We start from the raw sequence: 21,985 nt of genomic DNA, 5'->3' as shown, positions 1-21,985 counted from the left end.
TAGAGCTGAATGTAATGATGTCTTTGTATGTGATATATGTTTTGTTGATAATTTACAACTAGCTTTATGCATTTATGAGATAAAAATACACACATCCATTTAATTTAATTTATTTACTTTTTTTTACTTTATCTTGTAAATAAGTTTTTTTCAACTGAGAATCTACTGCTCTGTACACATAACTTTTTCAAGGGTTTTAAAATATCATTTTAATCACCACCAGGGGTAGCTCACTTTTACTGGACAGCTTAGTTGATTATTTCAACAAGGTAAATTTCAATTTTCTTGGATAATAAAATCCTTCCGCACCCTAAAAAATATTAATAGCAATTAATTATGTCCAAAACCAAAGGAAGGGTGGTGCGATGGTGGCTCAGTGGCAGAGTTCTCGCCTGCCATGCCAGAAACCCAGGTTCGGTTCCCGGTGCCTGCCCATGTGAAAAAAACAAGGAAAATATGTGTGCAGTCAAAGTATAAACAGTGGCCTATCTTTTAAACTATTCCGACTATAACAAAGCCCTCAATAGTTCTAGTTCTGTTTCAGATTTTATACTTCCTATGTATGTAGAAAAGTTGTATAAAACAATCCAATGTCAATTCAGTATATTATAGGAGGATTTGTGAGTTAGATGAAGAAATTAGTTACTGCTGTAATTGATCTTATACTAACTCCATTCCACTGAAAATTGGAATTTTGCCACAATTTGGGTGGACTTGTCCGTAGTATTTTAGACAACAGATCTGAATGATATTTTCCATATCAAATTGACCTTGTAGAGACCTTGTAGAGAGCCAAACTGCTAAAAATAAATGGAAGAATAGACTGTGGAACAACACACTGTCTTTCTGTTATAGAAGTAGGAAAGAAATGGGGACTCCGGAAAAATGAACAAATGATAGTCCTAGCATGGGGATCAGAAGTACAAAGCACTGGATTAGTACCAATACCTCTGATAGAATGTATTTGTAGATGATATACTCCCACACTTCTAGGCTTGGCCATGTAACCTGTTTTGGCCAATGATATATGAACAAAAATGAGTAGCCTTTAAAAGTCATGTGTGTATTTTCTCTCTTCTCCCTCTGCTACTGAGAACAGCAATGGTCCAGATGGTTCCTATTTTGGTAGCCTGGGCCACCAAAGTGGAGGGTAATGGCAGAGCCTCCCACCAACCCAAATTGGAGATATAATATAAACAAGAAATAAACCTTTATTTTTGCAAGCCATTAAGATTTTGGCAATGTGTTTCATTGCTGCCCACCCTATTCTACACTGACACAATTTTGCTCACAATTTGAAACCTAGACTTGTCTAAAACCATATCTATTTCTATCTATAAAATGCATATCATTTGTATGTATGCATATATACATCCCTTATATGCATGTGTAGCTACAGAAAAATACATTTCAGATTTTCAAAATAACTATCACGTAGACATTTTGAACAAATGGATCAAAACTATAACCTAGAAAAACAGGTCCTGCCCAGTGATATCCGAACCTTAATACTTATCCTAGCTTTGCTTGTGACTCACTAATCAGCTCAGCTGACTAAGCCCTTTACCCAGACTTGATCCTGTCATCTGTCAAAGACTATGATAATATCTGAGCCTTATAAAATGCTTTTCTTCCAAGAAGATCAAAGCAAATGAAAGTTTCTTTTATTTAATTCTCATTACTCCAGTGACCTGGTACATGACAGGTAAATTGTTAGCTTTTTATTGGCTGAAAAAATAACATTGAAAAAGGATACAGGACTTTTTCATTGTGTGGCCGGAGGCTACACAATGAGACAGTGTTTGGAACAATGTCCAAAACGCACATTTCTCTCACTGTGTGTTCTCTGCTGCCTTTCAACATTTTGATATGGTAGAGAAATTATGTGCTTCCATCATATAAAAGCATTATTACAAAAATCTGTGATGTCTCTTTCAAAAATGGTTAAAAATCATCATAACAAAATGGATTTCCCTATAAAGGTTTGACTTTAATAACAGCATAAAGAACCTCTTCAATACTCAACAACTCCTAAGACAGTAGTTGAAAGTATCCAGTGACAAACCAACTGAACTGAATACGAAATCCCCATAATCTTTTGATGGGTACAGTAGAAAATAACCAAGCTATGCCACCAGATCCTCATGCTTCATAAATTAGTGGAATTACCATGTGTGAGAACCCTCCCACAGGGTGCATCTACTCATCTTACATTACTTGCTGTCACCTCACCTCCCCCACCACACCAGGTCCCACTCCCTACCAACCTCATGGGATTTAGGAAAAGAATATCCATGCAAAGCATTGACCTGAGGGTTAAAATGCCTTATTCTGCTTCTGGGACTCTGTAAATAACTAGCATAAACTCAAAAACCACAACAATTTTTTAAAGCTTTCTTCAAGCTAACCAGAAGGAGACTTAATTTTCTGAAGAACAAATACATAGAAAAGGGTAACATGATGGGTGGCAGGTTTTGATAATGGGTCTGCCTATGAGAGAACTGTATTCGATTTTTAAGAATCTCAACCTGAGCAACAGTGGACTAAGGAGTTACAAAATTACAAGTGCCACCAAAGAGGATGGCCATCCTAGCAGTTTTTCTGGTGATAAAAATGGATTTCTAGGCCAATCTGTTGTCTTCACTCTGAAAGAACACAAAAGACATGCAGCATATGTTTGCACAAATGGCACCCACCAGGCCTGAGGGATTTATGGCACTTTGTGTAAGAAACAAGGAGTTTTCAAACTGAAATTTAAGGCACTGATTTCTCATTATTCCAATAGCTGTGTTAGTCATTTTCTGCCGTGACAGCAGAACCCTCTCCAGGAAATGAATGGTCCAGAACCCACAGAAGTTGCTCCTTTTTACTTCCTCTGTTGGGAGTCACATCTTGGGCCACCTTGAAGTTCTCCCTGCTCTGAGAACAAAGGATCCATTTCCCTACAGACATGTGAGGCACAACTTACAAAATTTAGAATGTGAGGGAAACGGAATTACATTTTTTAACACCTGACAGTGGAGAACATAGTGATTTATAGTCTTTTCTTCATACTGATTCAACTAGTGAGGCAGAGGAGTTTGATATGCCCCATGGTAGGACGATGGAGCCCTTGAGATTGATCTTTATATGACTGAAGCAAGATGATAACATTTGCAGAGCAATCCAGTCTCTGCAGCACACTAAGGTTTAATAATTCAGGGCAGCTACAACTGAAGGATTTGAGTAACATGAAGTTTGTTCAAACACCAAGGGTAGTTACTGGTACTTGTGCTTGGAACAATAGCATGGATGGTAGCACAATATTGTATTAGGCATGTGTCAAAGGGATAAAGCAGCTCAATTGTAACCACTTGTGCTTTTAGTTAAGAGTGACAGATTTCTAAGATGTATGGTCCCCAGATGAACTACATGCTGATTCAATTTTTAAACTCAATGACTGCTTCTGCTGTATCAACTCATCTTAACCGCCCAGATTTACAGTGAGAATGCTTCCATTCAACAAAAGACACGACAATCCTTTGCATAGCATAAGAAATAAATCTGATGTGAAAATGGCCCCCTGAAACAAGTTACAAAGCAAAGATCATATTTTTAACTTTTCCTTCCTAAAACACGTTTCATCTCTATAAACAATTGGAGCCGGTAAAGTATTCTTCTTCTTCTTATTATTTTTCTGCATGGGCAGGCATCGGGAACAGAACCCAGGTCTCAGGCATGGCAGGCAAGAACTCTGCCTGCTGAGTTACCGTGGCCCACCCTAAAGTATTATTTTTACACAGAGCTAGGAGTTATATTTTAAATATTCAATTGTGACAACACAACGAAATCAGTTTCTTGGAGAAGTCTCACGTTAATTTATTTCGTACTTAATGTGAAGTACTAGGATGAAATGATGTTTCGCTGTTAGATCCTAAAGCCACATGATCTGAGAAGCCTTTAAATAAATCTATCAACCAGAAAATAGAGTCTTATCATTTGACAAAGGAGTACTCTGCAAAGCAAGCAGATGCCTTTGAGGACCAGGAGATGAAAAAATTGCAAACTAATCATAGCCATCTGTTTTGCAAACGTAAATGTTGAGTAAGACACAGATTGTCATTTACTCTGTTATAAGAGTCCTTTCTGGCTTTTTCATAAGTTATAAATTGTCCAACTGCTGGCCTACCAGATCATGCCTTGGTTGAAGATCAAAGCGAGGACATTGCCACTGATGTCAAATTCGGTGTATGAAGGCTAGAGGAGACAGAACAATTCATTGAATTAGCATCTCAGCAAAAATTGAAAGACAAATGTTTCTGCACAGGTATGGTTAGGTTCTCAACTACTTTAGTGCAGGAGAATAATCAATATAACAAATAATTAGAAATAAAGTGAATAATAAGGAGGTGTCATTTTTAACATAGTAAAATTCATGAAAGTTGCTAGCATTTCATGCTATGGAAGTGTGGCAAGACAGGCACTCTCATACACTGCTGGGAAAAGTAAAAATCTGAGCAACCTTTTGGGAAAACAATTTGACAATACAATGGTAAAAGATCTTAAAATCTCATTCTCTTTGACCCTGCAGTTCTACCTCTAGGAATTCGTCGTGGCGAAGTAATTTGAAATGCCAAATGTAACATGAAATGGAATTTTAACAAGCAAACGTAAAACAATCCAAATGTCTAACATTAGTTAATTAAAGTATATCTATATGATGCTATAAGCTGCAGCTGATTACAATCATTTTTAGACTCATTTGCATACATGAACAAAATCTATGTGCTAATGTTAAAAATCATACAAAACTGGACACTCATTTTATCATAATTTAATATATATAAATTATAAAAATAATTTATTAAATAGAAAAATTTGTATTTAATAATATATTAAATTGTGCATGGAGAAAAGACTAGAAACTAAACACAAAAATATTAATATATGTTTTATGTGAATGATGGAATTTTGGCTATTTCCTTAAGTTTTGCATATTAAAAATTGTCGGCAAAAATAGGAATTCTTGTTTACAATAAAATAAGTATAGAGAAAGAAATATAACAAACAAAAGTTGAAGAAGCTGTTCAAATCTATGCCCAGTGTCCATCTCTTAGAAAAACACTTCCTTGTTCTGGAAAGCAGCACCAGACCTTTTGTGCAGAGGGCCCACCAGTAGGAACCGAGGTGGGCCTCTGCCCTTGGGTAGCCCCAGCCAAAGGCTTCCTGGTGACTCAGAAGGCATCCTTGCAGGAAAATTTCTATCGACAGAGTCAATGCTAATCAGTATAGGCAATAAAACTGGCTCTTATTTAATTTGGGATAGAGAATTCGAAGAAGACTGACGGGTAACAAGAGGATAAGAGAGCAGCAAATACGAAGCGAGAGGGGACCTAGACAATGAGAGACCAAGAGAGTGGCAGCCTGCCCAGATGCTCACACCTCTCCACGTGTGGCTTCAGACCGCCTGTTTCCTCACAACTTTCTCACCCAACACACACAGATACAAAATAAGGTAACCCAAGAGAACTTCAGCTCTTTCCAAACACAAAAACCCAAAATGTATATTTGTAAGGAGATAAGGAAAGTCTCTGAGTTGGAAATGCAACAAAACTAACCACAATGTTCAAATGCCTTGCTTAAGAGACTATTTTTCATTAAATTTTATTATGGTAACGTATATATAACGCCAAATTTCCCATTTTAACTTTTATCAGGATTACACAGTGGCTTTAATTACAGCTATAGTGTTGTGCTACCATCACCACTATCCATTACCAAGACAGTTCATGACCTCAACAGAAACTCTATACCCCTTAAGCAAAAACACCCCATTCTTCCCTCTCCTCCAGGCCACTGGTAATCTCTAATCTACTTTCTGTCTCTATTTTAGGTATTTTATATAAGTGGAATTATATAATTTTTGTTCTTTCATAACATGCTTTTGTTCTTCTATAGTTATAACATGTAACAGAAGTTCACTCCTTTATTTTTTTTTCATTCTTTTTTAAGGTTGAAGAATGGCCCATATGTGCATATGCTACTTTTTTTTTTTATCAATTCACCTGTTGGTGGACATTTAGGATGTTTCCACCTGCCTTAAGAGTCTCTTGAGTCTAGGGCTTAACTTCATCCCTTTCCCATAAAGCAGCAGTAGTCTCCTATTCAACTGAAATATGTGGGCAGTTTGGTTTCTGATTCAATGAGTGAACCATGAGCACAGCATAACGAGAATAGCTAAATCACAAGACAAAATAAGATGATAACATAGTAAAATGATAAATAGCCCTGTGTTTTAGGCAAGACAAATATGGCTGAGGTAATTTCAACATAAATTCATTCAAGGTACTGCTAAAGGATATACAAAGTGTTTCACTAAGCTGTGGGTTATCTAGTGGCATAATCGGCCACAAAATGCAAAAATGTTTAGTTGATAGTTTTCATTCTAAGATCAACAACTAAGAAAATGTGTCCTTCATGGAAAAACAATGCATTGCTTTTAATCGCGAGAGCATTAACTTTGAGTGTTTTTCCCTCCGTGGGAGTGTTTTGCTCTGAATCATCTATTCTTTCTCCTGGATTCTTGCATGGTCACAGCACATTTGAAAAACGCTCAGTTGAGTGACCCATGCCATCTGTGGCTTCGGAAAAACTTTTCTCTGTCCCAATTCAAAAATCAGACTTTCAACCTTGATCTCCTTAGAATAGTGTCATGATTTTGCCCACCAAACTACTGAAAGTGAAAAGAATTTGACTGTTAGATGAATATTTCCTTTACTCTCACAAATGCATAAACCTCTTGTAGGTCATTTTACATGAGACATTTTTTACTAGGTCATAGAAAAGCACAAAGGACACACTGGGAACCCCTGGTACCACACTGAGTTTGCAGCAGTGGCAGCTCAAATCTTTGAGGAATAAAATCTTCGATGTGTAAATTGGCCTGATGCAGAGGAAGGGCATAGGGCAGTCCTGATGTGCCCTGTGGTTTAGTCACAGACATATAACTGGGATTTAGACCTGAGGACTAGATTTTGCACTGCTATTTCCTAGCTGCGTGAGCTGGCCCAGTCACTTAACTTCTTTGAACTGCAATTTCTTCACAGATAAATAAATGAAACAAACTAGAGCAGGGGTTGGCAAACTATGGACTATTGACCAAACCCAGTCTGCCTCCTTTTTCTTTTAATGGCCACTTATTTTTGCAAATAAACTTTTATTGGAATACAACTACACTCATTCATTTACATATTATCCATGGCTGTTTTTGAACTACAACAGCAGAAATGAGTAGTTGCAACAGAACACATGGCCGCAAAGGTTGAAATATTTACCATCTGCCCTTTATAAGTTTGGTGACTCCTGAACAAGATAATGTCTAAGACCTTTTTATGACCTAAAATGTGTAATTTGTTGGGAATGAGATCTAGTTATTAAAGGATTGCTTCTCTGGAAACTCATTCAGAAAGGAATTGAATGTTGAAAACATTAAATTCATAAACTCCCAGTCTAAAAATAAAGCAAACATAAGAAGGCTATATATATATATATATATATATATATATATATATATATATATATATATATATATATGTAATTTTAGTCAATCTGCTATATAAACTACACAATTTAATATATATTATAAAATTCTATGCTCATTCTTGTAGAGGTGGACTTTCAAAAAACATGTTTAAAAAATGTCTTCAATAGTTTAAGGACGTAAGAGTAAATAAATCTGGAATATATTTGTATAATTGCCCCTAAAATATAAAAAGCTTAAAGATAATCAATGCTTGGGAGAAATAAACAGGTTTTCTTGAAACCTGAGGTAATGAAAATTTTCAAATGGGAAAAGTAATAGACCCACTAATGGCCACTCATTTCTAATAAGACTCTTAGGGCCAAGCAACAGAGAAGCCCATTTGAATTTAGGCGGACGTCCATAGCAGCCAAGGAGATGGAAATTACCTTGTTTTATTTGGGGGCCTTTGTCTGTGGTAGGCTAGAGTCAGTCATCTGCCCAGAGGGAGGACATATGGTGCTCATTGGACTGAAGAGCCTGGGAAAATCCGTTCTCTCTCTCTCTCTCTCTCTGCAAGTGTAGTTATTTGGGGCAGAATGCCAACCTATGGGTATCGTGAAAGGCATTTCAGGATCTCAGAGAGAACTCTGACATTGAAATGACCTGCCTGGTCTTTATGCAAATCCCATTTCCCACAACTGGCATCACTCTACTTACAGATGCAGCCTGGCCTGGCCGTGGCTCTTGGACACTGGTCTGCTAAAGTGTGGTTCCCAGACCAGAAGCAGCAGCTTCCCTTGGGAACTTGTAAGTAAAGTGAAATACGCCTCTAGGATTAATCCTCGCTGCATTTATGAAAACTATTCAGCACGTTGAGGTCTTCCACTTCAGCCCTGCTAACTGCAGGCGGACGCCCTGCACACTTACACATGGAGGGTCACACACAGGCTGTGCTGTTCCTCCCCCAGAGCCTCACCCCCTCATGGCATAACCATGACTTCCTACTGACTCTTCTCCATGTCATCTCCCTGGACTGCTACATTATCACCTCCACATTCCCAACTAGAGATTATCAGCTAATTTTATCTCCTATTTCTATATCCCAGCACCTCCTGCTAAGCCTGTCTATGCCTGGGAGTGCCTAGAGTTTAAAAAAAAAAAAAAAGCCCTAGGTTAATGCACAGAGAGTCATGTTTGGGCATAGTTCTTAACTTGTCTAAGGTTAAGCATTACATGTAAACATTCAAGATGATGGGAATCTAGTTGAAGTTTTGCAATCAAACAGACCTAGGCTTAAGTCTGGCTACACCACTGACCAGTTATGTGTCTTTGAGTAATTTATTTAATATCCTCTAAGCCTCAGTTTACTGCAAAGCAGAAAGAATAAGACTTGTCTCAAAGCATTGTGGGTATGACATGGAATCATATACCTAAAGTATTTCACAGAGTTTCTGATACATACTAAATGGTAAGTAAAAATGCAATTTCTTATAACACAGCATAATATGATTGGAATCTATTCTGATAATGTGTCAATCATAGGCCTCTCATCTCTGAATAATTTTCAGTCCCCTTCATCATATCTCAAGGAAATCTCATATTTCCTATTTGTTAAAATTCAACAAGGACCACTTTAAAAATATAACAAGACCCTGAAGCTTTAATTAGATTGAACATGCCCTTATGTTGTGCCATGCATTCAATCCTATTTCTTCTTGAATATTTTTTACCTACCTGATTAGTAAATGGCAAGAGTATTGTCAAGGCAAATTAAAGGGAAAGTAAAGCCATTCTGCATTGAAGTATTGCAGAAATCTATGGAGCATACAAGAGGCTTCATCTGTGCTGAACCATGGCAATTAAAATCCCTCCTGGGACCAAGCCTTTCACTTACGATGACTTAGTAAATTATTTGAGGGCTATCTACTACCTAAGCTAAGGGAAGCTTCAAAAAATGTTAATTTACCTTGCATGACCAAACAATCTGACCCTAGCCAGTAATTTTCCCATCTCACTTCATCTTCATAGGCTTTTTGTGATAATATTTTAGTCATAAATTTATGACTGGAAAAATATACAGAGTCACTTTTAACCCAATTGATTCAGATGAAACTAACATACAATTCAGTATATTTAACTTTATGTATTTTGTCCTTATTTATTCTCTGGCTACACAAACTTAGGCAACTCACTTCAATTCATGTGGTCTCAGTTTTTCACAAATAAAGTAAAGGCATTACACTTGATCATGTCAAAATTCCAGTTCCATGTTAACAGTCTATGGATTTCTGAATGAATGCCAGGGTCTGCAGAGTTTAGTTTTTACAGAGGTTGTTGTAATAAAAGTGAATGGACTTTTTAAAAGGCACCTTCTCTATGACTAAGTTAACTTAAAGAAATTTATCATCAGGAAAAAAACTTGTGCACATCACTATGATACATCTTGAGGATATTTGTCTACACAGATATCTAAATGGTTATCATTTTTATTATAATAACAAAAAGTTAAAAAACTAATTCAATTAATTATTACACATTCATATGTGTAATTTAGAAAGCATGTTATAAAACAATCGTTAAAAACATGGGGAAATGATCACCATTAGTAGTCAATAAGTGTATATTTCTCTCTGTATATATACATGCATATACATATGTATTTAATGTGCCAATATTTATAAAAATCTATAAATTACAACCCAAAATCTATGCATTTATAAAAATCTATCATTTATAAAATCTTTAATGATGTAAATCTATATATAAATAAATATAAATCTATATACAAATTATTTGATAAATAAATCTATATAATGCAAATGATTCAAATAAATAATCCCCTGATTACTAGGATAACCTGTGTTTTTAACTTTCTTATTTGACTTCACTGTATTTTCCAAATTTTCTACAATGAGCTGGCATTAATTTTGGAGTTTAAAAAAAAAAACAACCACCCAAAATAAGATGCTTCTTTGGTGGTAAAAGGGCCACATTTTTCTTTCATTTCTGAGTGCATTCTCAAAGGTATCTTCCCCTACCTATCTCAGATCTTCTGTCACCTCATGGCATAACCCATATTTCTGGACCTGTATTGTCAATTAGTTGAGGACAGAAAGAAAATATCAAGTAAGCCCAGAAAAGTATCAGAGCATCCTCCTTTTCAGCCTCTTCTCCTCTAAAATGCCCCAATGTAAACTTTTGCATCTATACTTGCACTGCCCATACTTTCTCCTGAGCCCTGTTGTAAACCAGTCCCTCCATTGGGAATGCCTTCTTCCATCTCAATATTTTGACATCCTGATCATGCTTCAAGGCTGAACTCCATCGTGTCTTTGTTTGTCTACAAAAAAGTCTCTTTCTCTGTCTTTCCCCCCACTTCTTCAAAGTCCCACAGCAATTCATTTATCCTACATTCTCTGCCCTTTATGGACAGTGGGAACTTGCAAGATGAGAGTGGTAAAGGGTCTAACTGAAGAATGAATAATATCCTCTGAAGAGGGCAGTGGTTTCTCAGCTCCAGCCAATTTCTGCTAGGTTTTCCAATAGATCAAGAAAAGCAAGAAATCTATACTATTTTTTAATGCAATAGTTCCCTGATTTTAAAACATTGCTTCATTAAAATATAAGAAAATGACAAAAACAATGATAAAAATGTTGTGCAGACCAAACAAATATCTATAAGCTGAATGCAGCCTGTGGGCTCCAATGTGCAACCTTCCTTTTTAGACTTAAATTTTTTAAACCTCAGTATCCCCTATCACTTAGCACAGAGGTTTGCTCATAATGGTTTTCGCCCAGTAGACACTCAAATGTGTAAGCTTTCCACTTGCTGCATCAGTGATAATAGGATCCACATCAAAGATGTATCATCCAACCTTAATGCCTTCAAAACTGTTTTGATGATGAGCTTTTCTCCAAAAAAAAACCTCCCAAAGGTGGCACAGAAGAAAATTCTTTCTTTATGACCTAAAACAGGAACTTGTATTTTTTTCCTGAGCTTTGTATTAACCCAAGAGCATTCTCAGCACTCAATAAATAATAAATTACAGTCATTTAATTACAGCTTTTATGCATCCAGGTCATGTTATATTGACTTCATATTTGCAGCAAATTTTCTACCACTTAAGAAAAAAGCAGCAAGGGATAAAAGGCAAGCAAGAGCCAAGCAATGGAAAGAAACAGTAATTTTTATGTCTTCCTCAGAAGAGCTGAATCAGCAGCAAGAAAAATAGAAATGAAACCAAGCCAGCTGAATACCTCATAGCAGGGAATGAGAAGGCAACACAACAGCATCTTGGGCCTATAGCATTACCTCACTGCCATTTACCAAAGAGCATTACCTAACTGCCTTTGACTCCTCTGAGGAGGCATTTTCAGTGAGTGTGATAGAGACAACTTTATAAATGAAATGGTCTTAAAGTCACATAGCCAGGCAGAGGCTCTAGCCTGGGATCCTGAAAACGTTCTTGAATGTCAGACTTTTCCAGCAATCAGAAGTCATGAGAAAGAATTTCCCATCCCTGTGAAGAGCAAAACCTTCCTGTGACTCAGGAGCATTAAGCGAAACTGACTCCAGGGGCACATGCCCTGAGGGAGGCAGAGTTCTGTCCACAGATGATGTTGTCCTGATGTGCTAGGGTGCAACATTCTATACATCACTCCTACCATGTCACAAGCACAGCTGCATAGTTCTAAGGACAGAAGTCAAGACCTCTGCTTTCATAGAGTTCACATTCTAACAGAGGGAGATAGACAACACGAGCATGTTAAAAAGTAAATATCAAATAGTTATTTGTCACAAAGAAAATAAAACAGCATGTTGTAAGAAAGAGTTCTTGGTCTTTTAGATTGGATGAGAAGAGCTCTAAAGAGGGGACATATTAGTTGAGACCTTGATGAGGAGCAGAATCAGCCATGGCAAGTTCTAGGGCAGCACCCCTAGAGGGAACAGCTAGTGCAACTGCAAGGACCATTTTGATGTTTGAACATCAGAAAAAAGATCAATGTTTTTGGACTTTACAAATAGGGGTAGGAGATGAAGTCAGAATGGAAAAAAAAGAAGCAGATAGTATAGCATGTTACAGGTTCTAGAAAGGGACCTGGAATTCATTCTATGGGCTTGGGAAGCCACTGGAGGATTTTGAGCAAATGAATATGTCATCTCGCGCCTCCCTAGGTGGTATCTCCTGGGATGACTAGAACTAGTTTCCTTGCAAAAGAGAGTCACTGGAAACCTAGAGATGTGTTAGACCATAGAGTAGTTAAATGCCACCTTCAAGTCTTAGAGGGTAGCTAGAGTTGAGCAATGAGGGAGAGTCAGTGATGGAGTCAGCACCAGTGGGGTCCAGAGAAATTTGTGCTATTGTTGCAAGAATTCAGTGTCACCACTTGCCAATGTCCTATTAGCAAACTCACTGGGACTTCCTTGAACATTCACAGTCCCCTCTTGTGTCTCTGCCTAAGTCCTATGTAGACTGTGAACTTTATGAAGCTAGGACCATATTTATTAAATTCTTTTAACCTTCAATATATTGCACAGTAACTCATGCATAATAAGTGTTCGGTAGTTTGTTCAATAAAATTGAAAGGCATTAATAGGATGTGTAGTTGATACCGTCCATCCGGCCCTGCCTCCAGAATCATCAGCAAGCTGCATGGGGAGACAGCTGTGCTGGTCCAAGATTTACTGAGTTCAAGGTTTTAACAACCGGTTGAGGTGCACCGCTTTAGCACTAGACAAACCTGTGCTAAGTTTACTAGAATTTGTAAGTCATGATACTCAAGTCTGACCTCCCCTGAACTATAGCTCTGATCATCGGTCTTCATTTATTGACATCTAATAGGAGATCCCACCCTCTAAACGTTGTTATGTTTTACTCGTGCAGTGTGCTTAAATGGTAAACCACAAAGGCATAATGCAATAAGAGAAAAATTAGTATACTTACGTATCCATATTCCAAATCCCAGCACCAGCAATAATTGCAAAACCTCACAAAACATGCCCTGAGAAAGTCCCCGATGAGGATTGTGACATAGGTGGTTAAAACATCAGAAACGGTCAGCCGCACAAATTCCTGTTAAGAAATTATCTTCATTAAAATTATGCATTCCCCCTCCCCTGAAAAAAAATCATGCATTCCCATCTTCAAATGGTCCTAGCCTTGACATCAAATTTGTCATATTTCAAAAAAACTACAAGCTTGAAGGCCGAAATTAATGGTAAGCAACTTAGGCATATCTAATGATTGAAAATTGTTTCACCCCTGTTGTATGAGTCCAAAAATAATTACTTCCTGTTCAGAAATCACTGTATCCCGAGCCTGGTCCTGGCACTGTGGGATCTACAATGACTTCCTGACCAAAAGGGAGAAAAGAAATGTACTCTTATGCAAGCCTCAGCTGGATATTGCTAATTGCCGCTGTTTGCTAAACCCCAACTAACATCATTTTTGTTAACCCTCAAGAACACCCAAGGCTCTATCTGAGATCCTATGAAAGTTGTACATGCTGAGTTTACATTTCAGAAACCTAAAATCTTCAGATGGTTCCTGGGCCAGATAAGTTCTGAAACCCAGAGGTGCCAGTCTCTCCAAGAACATTGACCAGTTCCATTCCCCTCATCCCATGTTGTCAATACCCCTTTTCAATAAGGAAAAAGTTAGAATGGGCATAGCCCAAATATACTAAAGATTGGGAGAAGGATCCAAGGAGAAAGAGGAGTTATAACAGAGAAGTTAGGATTTAATAAATGAATATGACTACAGAATCATTATATTGATATTTCTTTTTAGTCTCCAGTGTCTTGGGGCAGCTAAAAGAAAACCTAAAATTGTGAAACTGTAGCCCATACCCTGTTATAAACCCATTATAACTACTTGTTAGAATTACTTTGAAATTTGTTGCTTTTTTGCATTTATTTCATAATAAAAAAATGTTCTTATAAAATCACTGTATCTAGTCATCTTCTTCCTGATAAACTTTTATAAGTAAAGACACAAGAGCCAAAAAGAGGTATGAAATTATTGACCATATGGAGGATTAAAACTTCTATTTGGTAAACAGCATAATTTATAAAGTTAAAAGACAAAAGACAAGTATTTATAACATATGTGACAGAGGGTTAATACCTCTAACATACAAAGAACTTTTACAAATCAGTATAAAAATAGGCAATCCAATAAGGGGGAAAAATAGCAAATGGCATGAATAAGAAATTCAAAGAAGAAAGGACATGAATGGGCAATTAAAACATTGAAAAAATATTTTAACTCACACATAATAAAAAAATTCAAATTATATCAATAACTTATTACTTTACAGAATGGTATTTAAACATCCATACTTCACATTGGTGACAGTGTGGCGAAATCAGCACTGTCAGACTAATGGGGAAAGTTGTACTTGTATAACTTCCAGGGGGAAGCTGCTCATAGCTGCCACATTTTAAAGTGGAATTTGATTTTAAAAACCCACTTTTAAAAATTTATCCTATAGCATTAGTTACATAAGTGTACAAGTCTGTGTGTCCAGCTATGAAAGTATTGCTTCTTCCAGGTAAAATTGGAAATAATTCAAATGTACTCAAGAGAAGATTAATTAAATAAAATGGAGCATCCACTCAATGGAATATTTTGAGCTTTCTAAAAATTGTGGTGACGGATGCATAACTCTATGAATATACTAAAGACCACTGGATTGTATATACTTTAAATGGGTGAATTATATAGTATGCAAATTATATCTCAATAATATTGCTTTAAAAGTACAAAAATGTTATACTCTGGTAGAAAATAAGTTTTTTTTTTAATTTATGAAACAGGATATATGGTATGAACTCATTTATTAACAAAAACATCTAATATGTATGTACACAAAGATGTATAAGCATTATACTATATATATGGATATAAAAGATCTGAAAAATTGGGGGCTTGAATTTATGTGCATATGTATGGGTGCTGTGGGTTTGACAGAGGGGAAGGTTGCTATTTTCCCTTGGAACTCCCATGACAGCAAGAAATAAATATAATAGACATAATTATAAATTTTCATCATGATAGCTTATGTCTGCTCTTCTAGTTCCGTTCCGTTTCAATAATTTGCACTCTAAGATAGAAGACACTGAACATCTAATAAGATATACTTTGCCAGAAGTACCAGTGCTCCTCTATAATATGAAAATTCTTGTGGTTTTTGCTTCCAGCTACCTATACGGCCTCTCCTCCAAAATAACTAGTGAGAAAGAATTATCTCTTAGAGCAAAGGACCATTTGACTTCCAGCCTTGTACTTCAGAGCCATCCTCCAAGCAGTGGCATGCCAACTCCACAATGCTTGCTGCGTCCAGGTACTATCTGAAATATTGTTTATCTAATACTTTTATTAACTCTTACATAGTTTGCTTAAAAGATGACTGCTACTATAGTAAATGGAAGGTATATATCATCTTCCACAAATAGAAGTTAACTGTAAAACAAATACAAGTAAAAAACAAAAAATTACTATATTGAAATCTTCTATATTAGCTTTAGTTCCAGGGATACAAGGGCTTGTAAGGAGTTAACAAATTGTGGGAAGTGGTCTCAAAGAACAGGGATTGCGGAGAGTGAAACAGGGAAGGAGAGAAAGCCACTCTCCAAGGCTGCATTAAAAGCTGTCCCTGCTGGGATAAGTGCGTCTTGATCCCTTTGGGGATCAGCTTAGTAAGCATACAAAATTATCCTCATAATACTCCCCTCAAGAGACAGAAGAGGGCGCTCCAATTTCCCATTAATTAAGGGTGGTCCCATGAGGTATTAAAATCCTTGCAGTGTCAAGTTTACACAGATATCCGACTGGCTGAGTAGGGTTCTGCAGGCATCGCACTTGGTGAAAGAGAAGTGCTGAGCAAAAGGCGAGAACATGAACGCAATTTAAGTTGAGATGTTGTCAGATTGTAGCTGCATGTAGAGTGAAAAGATAGGCCCAGAATATATGAAGGCCTCAAAGTTTCTGCATAATCTGACTCCTGTCTAGATCTCCATATTCATTTTGTTCCATTCTTCCCTTTGTCTTCTCTAATCCTGTTGCCCTTCTTTCAGACCCTTAAACTCCACAGTTGTTCAGGCCACAGGACCTTTGCACATGGTCTTCAGTCTACTCGAGTCACTCTTACCTTATCTCTTCACTCAATTTATGCCAAATAATATGCATCCCATTACTACATTTGGGAAGCCTCTCCTCTCTTCCTTGACTGGGGAAAGCCCAAAGAATAAATCCTCAAATCCTCAAAGCCTCAAGTATTTTATCTTTATAATATTCTGTTTTCTTGTAAATTTTCAATTTTTGTGCAATTATTTAATTAGTGGGCTCAGTTTCCCCCCGTAGATTATAATTTTCATGAAGGCAAACAACTGATCCATCTTCATTTCCCTTGGTATCTCTAGCATCTAGAATAAGGCCTAGTACTTGGCATGGAATAGTGAATTAATGATAACTCCTACCATGATTTCTGGGCATAACTTTTCTCTTCTCTACTTTTATTTTCCTTTTCATTCCCGAGGCACTGTTGAGTTCAGATTCTGATAACTGGCCAAGCATCAATTAGAGGTAGGTTGTGAAGAATATTTTTAGGTTTCTCCCGCCAGCCCAGAAAGACTTCTTCAGGCAGGAGGATATTTCAGAGTGGTTTTGAAGTCTTCCAGAACCTCCTAAGTATCCCAAACCCAATGATTGAAATTCTATTCTTTCCCGAGCAGTGTCCTAATTTTCACATAAGATATCAAAAGAGGATTCAGACACTATTTTTAAATTTAAAAATATTTCTTCCTATACCAACTGAAATAACCTCACATACCATAAGAGGGTTATGGTACTTTAGAGGAAGGAGAATGCTAGAAACGATGGGCAAGGCCATCATGGGATGTCATTCCACCCTGATTGCTGGCACTGGTCAGGATGGGAAACACTGGACACAGGCCTTTCGTTAAGCCTCACACTCCTTTCACTTATGACATTTAGTTAAAATGTCTGGGCAGTTTTGATCTGTAACTCTTAGGGAATTATTAACAATCAAAGGGAAGAAGACAGGCAAGAGAGATACAAAGAGGCCAGAGACAGTATATGTTCCAAGGCAGGAGTTTGGAAAGTGTGTATTGTTTAATTATGTTCTGGGAGGTGATTCAGCCGTGTGGCTACGGACACAGACTCTAGTAAGACTATGTGTTCTAGTTTGCTAGCTGCCAGAATGCAATATACGGGAAACAGAATGGCTTTTAAAAAGGGGAACTTAATAAGTTGCTAGTTTACAGTTCTAAGGCCGAGAAAATGTCTCAATTAAAACAAGTCTATTGAAATGTCCAGTCAAAGGTATCCAGGGAAAGATACCTTGGTTCAAGAAGGCCAATGAAGTTCAGGGTTTCTCTCTCATCTGAGAAGGCACATGGTGAACACAGTCATGCTTTCTCTCTCATCTGGAAAGGCACATGGTGAACATAGTCACAGTTTCTCTCTTGGCTGGAAGGGCACATGGCAAACATGGCATCATCTGCTAGTTTTCTCTCCTGACTTCCTGTTTCATGACACTCCCCGGGAGGTGTTTTCCTTCTTCATCTCCAAAGGTCGCTGGCTGTGGACTCTCTGCTTCGTAGTGCTGCAGCATTCTCTGCTTTCTCTCAATCTCCTCTATTCTTCAAAATGTTTCCTCTTTTATAAGACTCCAGAAAGTTCTCAAGACTCATCCAAATGGGTAGAGACATGTCATCACCCAATCCATCTTAACAATCATTCTTGATTGAATCACATCTCTAGGGAGATGATCTGATTACAATTTCAAACATACTGTATTGAATAGGGATTAGAAGAAATGGCTGCCTTTACAAAATGGGATTAGGATTAAAACATGGCTTTTCTAGGGTACACACATTACAAACCAGCGCCCTATGTAAGGTTAAATTTGGGTTCTTGTCATTGACTTTGTGCAAGATTTTAAGAAAATGACCTAACCTTACTATGTCCCAAGCTTCTCATCTGTAAAATGGGAACAACAATAAAACCTATCTCAGAGGGTAATTTAAAAACTAAATGAGGTAATGTCTGGCACATTGGAAGCATTCCTTTAATATTAGCTATTGTTTTCATTATCTTTAGCTGATGGTTGTTTTATCTCCTGCCCCGAAATGCAGACCTCAATATATAGCTTAGGAGAGCTGCCTCCCAAGAATGGTTCTGCTACCTACTTATCAAATACCAGTGGAGATGAAACTAAGTGGGGATTTTCTTCAGAAGAAAAGGAGCAGCCAGATTTGTCATCATTCAAATACAAAGACAACTTTGAATCAGTTTCACAGTATCATTGAGGAGAAATAAGCAGAGGCCACTTACAGAGAAGAGGAAAGAAACATCTTTAATATTTTCATAGAGCAATGAATGAGACTTTGGGGTACATCTTCAACATTATATGCAAAACCTTTACTGTTTCTTCTGTGGTCACATTACTTTCTTAAATTGACTAAGACTGAATAATGTTTCCAGATGCATAATATAGATATTGATCTCTTAAAAGCCAGACCTTGCCAGTGCTCATTGTCCTGTTCCCTCTGTTAGCCTTATTTCCATATGGATTCTATCTGCCCCTCAACATTCCATTCAGAACCACAATACCTTCCCCCTAGCTGGCTCCTGCAGACTTCCTCACATGTGCTCAGTGCACATTTAGAGAAAGGAAGTGAAAGATGGAAGCAGTTCAGCTACAAATGGCAGTAAGGAAGGATGATGAAGCAAAGAAAATCACTAAAGGGAAAATTAAAAAAAAAATCAATATCCCTTGACAAGATAAACAGTATAATCCAGGAGATTCCAAGAGGAAGAACTAAATACATAAATGGTTTTTCTTTTTTTTTTTTTTGTTTAATCATTATGTGAGGGAATATCATGGAATCTTCTGCATAATCAGAAATTAAAGTATTCTCTCCTGATTGCATTGTCATTCATACATAATGTATCCCTTCCCCAACCCCAGAAGTGGCCATCACCACCATTGTGCAATTCTTTGCAGCTAGTTCTATTAATTCTGTTCAATAGGTGTTTTCCTGTTAAGGGGCAGATTTCTTGAACCCTTAGGCCAGTCTGCATTCTAGAGAACAGAACAGAATTTCTCCAGATTTTTTGAGTTGGTGAAAACTATGCTCCCATTGTCTTTCATTTCTCACAACCTTTGCAGAAGGTTTAGACACAGCCTAAATGGGCTCAAATTAGGTACCATCACCATAATTTCCTTTGAACACCCTTTAATACACAGGGGTAAATGGGTTTCTATGTTTCATTTCCTCTGGCTGCTTATGAATTACCATAAACAGTGGCTTAAAACAAAGAAAATGTATTCTTTTATAATTCTGAAGGGTAAAAGTCTAAAATCAAAGTGGAAACATTAAGAGAGAATCCATATCCTGATCTTTTCCAGGTTATAGAGGCTGCCTGCAGTCCTTGGCTTGTGGCCCATTCCTCCATCTTCAAAATACATCACTCTAACCTCTGGTTCCATTATCGCATCTCCTTTTTCTGACTTGGATACTCTTTCCCCTTGTGATTACATTGGGCCTACCCAGATAATCCAAGAAAATTTCCCCATCTCAAAATCCTTAATATGCAAAGCCCATTTTGCCACATATGGTAACATATTCATCAGTTCCACAGATTAGGACATGGACATCTTTGGGGGCCATTATACTGTCTACCACTGTGGACCATAAGCATCTCTCTGCTAAGTACAGGTGGACGTTATTTTCATACATGTTTCTATAAACATATATGAAATGTGCATGCCAGAAAGCCAAATATTTAATCACATGTAGCAGGGATTTTCTGTTCCCTGAAGGCTTAAAAATAAAGTAAAATAAAATCTTTAATTATGCTACAATTTTTAAACTCAATCTTCAATGATATGTGTTTAGCATTTCATGCATATTCTTCTTTGTTCTTCCCACTACTGAAATCATAATTGATTGGCTTAAGTCTGACAGCTTCTGATTGAGACTGAGGATAGCTTGTTTTAATTACATTAGTTTTATAAGAAAAAAGCTTATTTAAAAATTTTCCTTTTATCTTGCAAAAAATAAGTACATGGCAGAAAACAATTCGAATATCTAAATTCACAGATCATGTTGCTGAGCTAAATAACAGACAAAAGCACAGTGACATATTTTAAAAGATCTGCTCACCAATGATGAACTAGAGTCCAAAATCAATTATAAAATGCAGATTAAGGTTGTTAAATCTAATGAAATAAAATTGTAGGCCTTTCAAAGTATAAATAAGTTCTGTATAAACATAAGAGACTTGAGGTAGTTTTTAAGTGTTGGTTTGGTTGAGTTGGTTGGGTTGGATTAAGTTGATCTTCCCTTACTGGATGGTCTCATGAAACATTCATTCTTAAACTTGGACTGGGGTCATTTACACAGTCATCATAAAAAAAAAAATAACATAATAGAGTATTTCCTCGAATACCTAAGGGAAAATTATTTGACAAAATTGACATTACTAAAATTAATATTAGTGTATGCTTCCAAAAGAGCCTAATTTTTTAAATGATAAATAGGTTACACTAAATAGAATTCCATTTAAATATGCACTTGGACCTGTATCTAAATCTGGTGCTCTATTATGGCATAAATAGACAGTAATCACCTCTTCATACTTTTTAAACTAAACTTCCTTTAGACTGAAGTGTAAAATGAGTATAAAAGTAGTACTGACCTCAAAGGATGAGTGTGAATGCTGCATGAGACAATCTATGAAATTCAGAGCCAGTATATGGCAACTATCTAATGTAGCTTAGCTACTTTGTATTAATAAACAATAAAAATAGGCCACATTTATAGAAAACAATATTTACTCTGCATTTTTTAATCCACAAATTGTCACACGCTTCTGTTTTTGGCATTTACCTGTCCCACCATTGTTTCCCAGCATGGACCTCGAGGCACATCTGCAGGGTGAATAAAAAATGGCGGCCCGGTGCTATTTCCAGAGAGCGATGCATTGTAGGCCTTGATCATGTTGGCTTCCCATAAGGTAATATTGGCCTTTACTAGCTTCTCCTCTTCAATCTAGAAAGCAAAGAGATGGAAGCAAAAATGAAGACAACCCAAATTTCAAAGGAATTCCTGGCAATTACTGTGACTGAGGATTTAATAACACACTGATGGCAAGGGCGATACAGGCACAAGGCTTACCTTGTTGTTGATCTCATCCATCAAGGCAAGAATAAATACATACAAGTTGCCTAGAAGAAGGGCAAAAATGCGTCCCAGTAGCCATTTCAGAGCTATGAGGGGGTGATAGTCTTCTAATTCAGCAAATAAGTCAAACAGGGTTGGACAGAACATCCCTAGGAGGGACATAACCATGTTCATCTACAAGACACAAGGGATTGACTCAATTAATGGTGTTTACAAATGACCTTTCCCCCCACAATACTGCAAGATGCTCAGCTAGGTTTTCTTTGATC

The 21,985-nt window shown here is 37.0% G+C and overlaps 1 protein-coding gene across 1 annotated transcript in view; it reads right to left on the bottom strand.

The window, feature by feature from the left end:
• TMC1 (transmembrane channel like 1) overlaps positions 1–21,985 on the bottom strand; it is a 469,408-nt gene that overhangs the window by 14,856 nt on the left and 432,567 nt on the right. Inside the window, exons 19-22 of the mRNA XM_077148434.1 lie at positions 21,711–21,890; positions 21,423–21,584; positions 13,447–13,575; positions 4,169–4,236 (exon numbers count right to left, since the gene is read on the bottom strand). Coding sequence (XP_077004549.1) covers positions 4,169–4,236; positions 13,447–13,575; positions 21,423–21,584; positions 21,711–21,890 — 539 coding nt within the window. The remainder of the gene's footprint in view (positions 1–4,168; positions 4,237–13,446; positions 13,576–21,422; positions 21,585–21,710; positions 21,891–21,985) is intronic.

This window comes from Tamandua tetradactyla, chromosome 2 (genome assembly GCF_023851605.1).
Source record: "Tamandua tetradactyla isolate mTamTet1 chromosome 2, mTamTet1.pri, whole genome shotgun sequence".
Lineage (NCBI taxonomy): Eukaryota > Metazoa > Chordata > Mammalia > Pilosa > Myrmecophagidae > Tamandua > Tamandua tetradactyla.
Note: the sequence above shows the minus strand (reverse complement) of the source record. Positions and strands in the feature narration are given on the sequence as shown.